This window comes from Cryptomeria japonica, unplaced genomic scaffold (assembly GCF_030272615.1).
Source record: "Cryptomeria japonica unplaced genomic scaffold, Sugi_1.0 HiC_scaffold_1919, whole genome shotgun sequence".
NCBI lineage: Eukaryota > Viridiplantae > Streptophyta > Pinopsida > Cupressales > Cupressaceae > Cryptomeria > Cryptomeria japonica.
In genome coordinates, this window is record NW_026730184.1 from 3,482 (window position 1) to 8,742 (window position 5,261).

The 5,261-nt window shown below is 34.8% G+C and overlaps 1 protein-coding gene across 1 annotated transcript; it reads left to right on the forward strand.

Annotated features, from left to right (window-relative positions):
• Positions 1-1,975: 1,975 nt before the first annotated feature.
• On the forward strand, positions 1,976-3,062 carry LOC131045890 (pathogenesis-related thaumatin-like protein 3.8). Its single transcript, XM_057979555.2, has 2 exons — positions 1,976-2,117; positions 2,217-3,062. The coding sequence occupies exons 1-2, from the start codon at positions 2,051-2,053 to the stop codon at positions 2,825-2,827; spliced, it is 678 nt and encodes a 225-aa protein (XP_057835538.1). The 5' UTR covers positions 1,976-2,050; the 3' UTR covers positions 2,828-3,062.
• The last annotated feature ends 2,199 nt before the right edge of the window (positions 3,063-5,261 follow it).

The window sequence follows — 5,261 nt, forward strand, 5'->3', positions numbered from 1 at the left end:
TCCTTAATCCTCAATTTGTGGTAGCCATATCTAAGGGACCTATCTTAGATAATATTATAGATCCTCTCATCTGATCAAAGAGATCATTAATCCTTCATAGGGGATACCCATTCTTGACTTTTACTTTGTTCAACATCCCATAGTCAATACACAAGCACAAGGTCCCATTATTTTTCTTCACAAAAATGAGCAGTCCACTGCATGGAGATAGACTAGGTCTAATAATCCCTTGGTTCAAAAACTCCTGCAACTATGACTTCAATTCATACACCATAATGCATTTCACCCAATAAACCTCTCTTGTATGATGAGGGTGGATTTTATAAAAAATGATAATGTGGTTGCTTAAACCATTAGCACGACATTGTAGTGACGGCAATTGATTACTAGTAATGGTTCCCTAAAGAATCTATTTATAAAGATGTAGGATTGTTGATCAGTAATGGAGATCTAATAAGATATCAAAAATCAAGATCGAGTTGTTAAAGTGATTATGAGGTAAATGGTGGAGGATAATTAGGATTTTTAAATGATTTTGAGGGATGGTTATAAAATGGTTACGAAATGAGTGGAGAGGAATAAAATAATTTTTTAATTCTTTTATATTTATTTTTGGTGCTTATGTGGGGACTTTTAGTCAATTTTATTTGTTGGATTTTTTGTGGATGGGACATTAAATAGGAATTGGGACTCCAAAATTTGTGTTAAGACATAGGGAAATGGATTAGAACTTAAGGAAAATTAGGAATAATTTGTATAATAGGATGAAGACATAACAATGAATTACTTACATTTAGGAAATAATCAATATTAAATTAATTGATAGCTATCTATTGTGATATTTATTGTGTAATATCTTTGAAAAACATCAATAATGCATGGAAATATCTTCAAGGTTGTTTCGTTCTTATTAGATCAACAGTTTATTTTTAAAGTGACACACCCATAAAATTCTTGAAAACTAGTAATATCATGTAAATGTATTATCAAATGACTCAAGCACAAATATTTATGTCCATAGTAACAATACACTATATAAAATGACTATAGAAAATAGAAATGTACAAAATATTATTACTAATTATCCCTCATCCTCCATACATTTCATTAGAAAAACATATGTCAATATAATTAACTAAATTTAACATGCATTGTCAAGCCTTTAGAAATTCGCGTAACTTTAGGATATTGAAAATCAGAGATCAGTGCTTTGAATACAAATAAATAGATTTTGATGATGCACAAAATGTCAAGCCTGAGATAACAGAAATCTAATTGTTGATGACCATTCGAATTTTAAAAGACTCGGGCTCTCATAGGATAGTCCGGTCGTGGCTTCTTTGCTTCTACCATAGCACGTGGAGTTCTCTTCTCCGTATAAACAACTAAACTCCTCCTTCAATACTCAATGTATCCATCTATCCGAAACATACTGGAAAAAATCAGCTTTGAGCGGTCTATGTTATTAAAATTAATTGTGAAATATTTTTTTTTATCAATGTTTGGAATAATATTCTGTCTCATTATCAGAATATACTGTACTGAGTCAGAATTCTTATCCATGATCTATTGTCGGAATGTAGAAAGTCAAGATTTATACTATATGTTCCAAAACGTTGATGACTCTTCGCATCTTGATTGAAAATATTTACACAGTAAAATCTAAAATCTTTCAAAGAAAAGTTTGAATGTGACCAGGGTTGCCGTAACATACATCGCTTCTCAACCTAGGATTAGGCTTCCTTGGTAACAGTTCATTCATTCAATCCAGGCTGTATAATGCCAACAGTTTCAGATCTTGCGCTTCTTGTAGATGTTCTGGTCGCATCTTCATATAAAACCTAGACAAATTAAAAAAAGACAAATTGGGAAAAGAAAAACTATAAAAGGACAAGAGGGCTTTCGTGTGATATACGGCTCTTAAAGTCGGGTCTTTGCTTCTTTGCTTCCTTCTTACCTTCGTAGGAGGTGGAGCTCTCTATATAAGTGACATACCCCTCCTTGTATCTTCATTCAGTCTTTGCTGTATGCGATATAGATACTACTTATAATGGCAAAAGTATCAGATCTTGCGCTTCTTCTTGTGGCTGGAATGGCCATATCTCTTTACATTCAAGGTAAGCTGTCATAGTAACATAATGCGTGTTGTATGAGGTTGAATAGTATAAACATTTCCAAGGCTAACAATAATAGTATGTGTGTATTATTTGTCACAGAGGCGAGAGCAGTTAAGTTTGATATAAAGAACCAGTGCGGGTACACAGTGTGGGCGGCGGGATTACCCGGAGGAGGGCAGCAGCTGACCCAGGGTCAGACATGGACGGTTAATTTGGCGGCGGGGACACAGTCGGCAAGATTCTGGGGTCGAACCGGCTGCTCTTTCGATGCGAGCGGCAAAGGAACCTGTCAAACCGGTGACTGCGGCGGCCAACTGAGCTGCACAGTCTCGGGAGCTGTTCCCGCCACGCTGGCCGAGTACACTCAGAGCGACCAGGACTATTACGACGTGTCGCTAGTGGACGGCTTCAATATTCCTCTTTCCATCAACCCTACCAATGCACAGTGCACTGCCCCTGCATGCAAAGCCGACGTGAACGCTGTGTGCCCTGCTGAATTGAAGGTTGCCGGCGGATGCAAGAGTGCCTGCGTTGCCTTTCAAACAGACCAGTATTGCTGCACTGGCAGCTATACCAACAGCTGTCCTGCGACAAACTACTCAATGATATTCAAGCAGCAGTGCCCTCAGGCCTACAGTTATGCCAAGGACGATACGGCCACATTCGCTTGCCCCTCCGGTACAGACTACACTATTGTATTCTGTCCCTAGATATATATAGGATTATGTTTGTGTGTGGACTAATATATTAATAAGTGTTGTCATCTTCGTATTGACACTGTGGTGTAGCTGCGTAGGCCGTTGCCAGTTGCAACGCTCACCACTTATTATCAATAAAACATTGCTGTCATTTTACCAGTAATGAGAGAAGCGTAATTCACACGCAATACACTGTTCCGAGAGAATATTAAAAATAAATATATACTTTGATATTTTATTTTCTTTATATTTAAAAATTAGGTGTCATATATTTTCTTAAAGACTTGTTTCATAGCTAAGATATGAGATGCTTCTCCTCCTATTGTCATTATGACAGGTTACGCCTATTACTATAATCATATGATTATTTATAAAAATTTTAACATATAAATTAATAAAAATATTGGTAAAACTATTTTGTTGAAAGAACGTAAAGTTATTTGTTTAAATGGAATATACATTCTTAATTGTATATCTTTGTATATTTTTTGTCACATAAAATTCAATAATGATAATTGTGTCTTCTATTGGATAGGGTTCTTAACGTTATACAAGATAATCTACTATAGAGGATAAAATAGTTATTGTAAAAAATGGTGTACATGCACTCCAATATTTTCACAATCAATTTGTACCTTATACTAGATGTTTAGATAGGAGTTCCTCAATTGTAAATTATTCAAAAAGGAAGGTTGCTAGTCTAACACATCTATGTGCAAGGAGCATCATTTGTATTTATTTTGGAGTTAAAAAGTGAATAATAATATTTACGCATTTTATGGGTACAAAAGAAACAATTATTTATATGCATTTTATGGCTGCATAATGAAAATATAATGTATGTCCATTTTGTTGGTACAAAATAGATTACTAATGTTAGAATATTACCGATGCAAAATAGAACTATGTTCATGCATTTCTGAGCATATAGTGAAATAGTTGTGAGTATGAATCTTGTTTGCACAAGAAAATGATCATTGTATGAATTTTGAGTGTATAACAAGATTTCCTTGCATGTGTTTGTCCAAGGTTATAAAAGAGATTGAATTGGAGTACTAAGGTGTTGTGGTTTTATGAAATAGTGTGTTTTACAATATGTACATATACTAAGTGTCTATGTTTTTCTTATTGAAATGGTTTTGTTTTTTTTTAAATTAAAGTGTGTATTTTGAGATGGAAGAGCTTTGGGAATCCTTTGATGGATGTCACTAGAAAATTGTGTTTTTTTATGAAAATTTGAAAGTAAAATTTTAAATCATGATTGATACTTGATTTTTTGTTTTGTTAGTCTATGTATCTTATGCAGGTCAAGAAGATAATGCCCTCATTTATGTGTATTTTTACTATGTGAAACTCTTCTCATTCTTTTTAAGAACCAAAATAGTCAACTTGGTATTCTTTCATGTGTTAGGAAGTTTAGGAGTATTGTAAGTTTAGACAAAATGTAACCATTACTTTTCAAGTTTACATCATTTAATTATGTTTGATGAATGCTTTAATTACTTTTAATACATCAAAACCTACATACACTATGAGAGATATATGTCCTTATCCCTTTGATAAGAGTATTCCAATGCCTCCGTTTCCTGCACACTTTGTGACACCAAAATTTGACAAATATAGAGGGAGAGGAGACCCCAAGGCACATATAAGACAATTCTTCACAGCTTGCATTGAGGTAGCGGCAGAAGAAACATACTTGATGAGGTTGTTCCCACAGAGCTTAGGCGATCAAGCTATGGAATGGTTTTCTCAATTACCTCCTGGTATTAAGTCATGGGGCGACTTGGCAGAGGCATTCATTCAGCATTTCTCTTACAACATTGAAACAGATGTCTCAGTTACTACCTTGTGCAACACCAAGCAAAAAGAGGGAGAATCTTTTGCATCATTCTTACAAAGATGGAGAAATCTAGCCAGCAGATGCTCTTGCGAAATCCCACAGAAACAAATCGTAGAAATATTCACACAAAATGTTAACAAGGCTATTGGATATGATCTCAGGAAAGCTTGTTTGTCTACATTCAAAGATGTTATTGAAAAGGGCCTAGCAACAGAAAAAGTCTTAATTGAACAAGGAGTTATCAAACTATTCAAAGAAAACAAAGAGGACTTTAAAGGAAAGGATAAACCAAAATTTTGGAACAAGAACAAGAACACAGTTAATGATGGTGTTGTTGATGCCAACATAGTGAGACCCAAGTTTTTTTTTTCTGGATCAAGTTCTACCAACAATCAAGTGAACAATCAAACAACTTCTAAACCTCGAAGGAAGTACACTCCATTGGGAGAACCACTTGAATCAGTATTCAAAAAGCTTGTGGCAAACAAACTGATCACAGTTCCAGATTTTCCTCCATATGAACCAAAGGTCAAACCAAATTGGTGGAATGATGATGAGTATTGTGAGTTTCATAAGAGCAAGGGTCATAAGACAAGTAATTGC

Excerpts from the sequence above, each read along its gene's own strand:
- LOC131045890 (XM_057979555.2), top strand. The coding sequence starts at position 2,051 with ATGGCAAAAGTATCAGATCTTGCGCTTCTTCTTGTGGCTGGAATGGCC. Across the intron at positions 2,118-2,216 it reads CATATCTCTTTACATTCAAG|AGGCGAGAGCAGTTAAGTTT; the intron begins GTAAGCTGTCAT and ends TATTTGTCACAG.